The sequence below is a fragment of the Penaeus monodon genome, chromosome 22, assembly GCF_015228065.2.
Source record: "Penaeus monodon isolate SGIC_2016 chromosome 22, NSTDA_Pmon_1, whole genome shotgun sequence".
In the NCBI taxonomy this organism is placed as follows: Eukaryota; Metazoa; Arthropoda; class Malacostraca; order Decapoda; family Penaeidae; genus Penaeus; species Penaeus monodon.
In genome coordinates this window covers 39,119,195-39,119,424 of record NC_051407.1, presented here as the reverse complement: position 1 = coordinate 39,119,424, position 230 = coordinate 39,119,195, and the positions used below count along the sequence as shown (strand labels likewise).

Sequence of the window (230 nt, the reverse complement as noted above, 5' to 3'; positions counted from 1 at the left end):
AGAGCGGAGGCCCTGCAGAGCATGGTGCAGCTGATGGGCTCCAAGAACCTTTACGAGTATTACGACCAGCACTATCGCGTCCACCACGTCGACTGGTCACAGGATAAGGCGAATCAGCTGCTGGAGGCGTGGCAGCAGAAGTTCACGCAGGTAGGCGTTTGGATGATTTTTTAAAAAGTTTATTTTTTCCTAGGTTTCGTGCGTGAATCGTCACTGTTTCGTGTACGTGG

The 230-nt window shown here is 51.3% G+C and overlaps 1 protein-coding gene across 1 annotated transcript in view; it reads left to right on the top strand.

Moving 5' to 3' along the window:
- Positions 1–230, top strand: part of LOC119587126 (protein patched-like) — a gene marked incomplete at its 3' end in the record, with an annotated part of 106,921 nt that overhangs the window by 81,921 nt on the left and 24,770 nt on the right. The window contains 1 exon segment of the mRNA XM_037935877.1: positions 3–150. Within this exon segment, the coding sequence (XP_037791805.1) occupies positions 3–150 (148 nt within the window).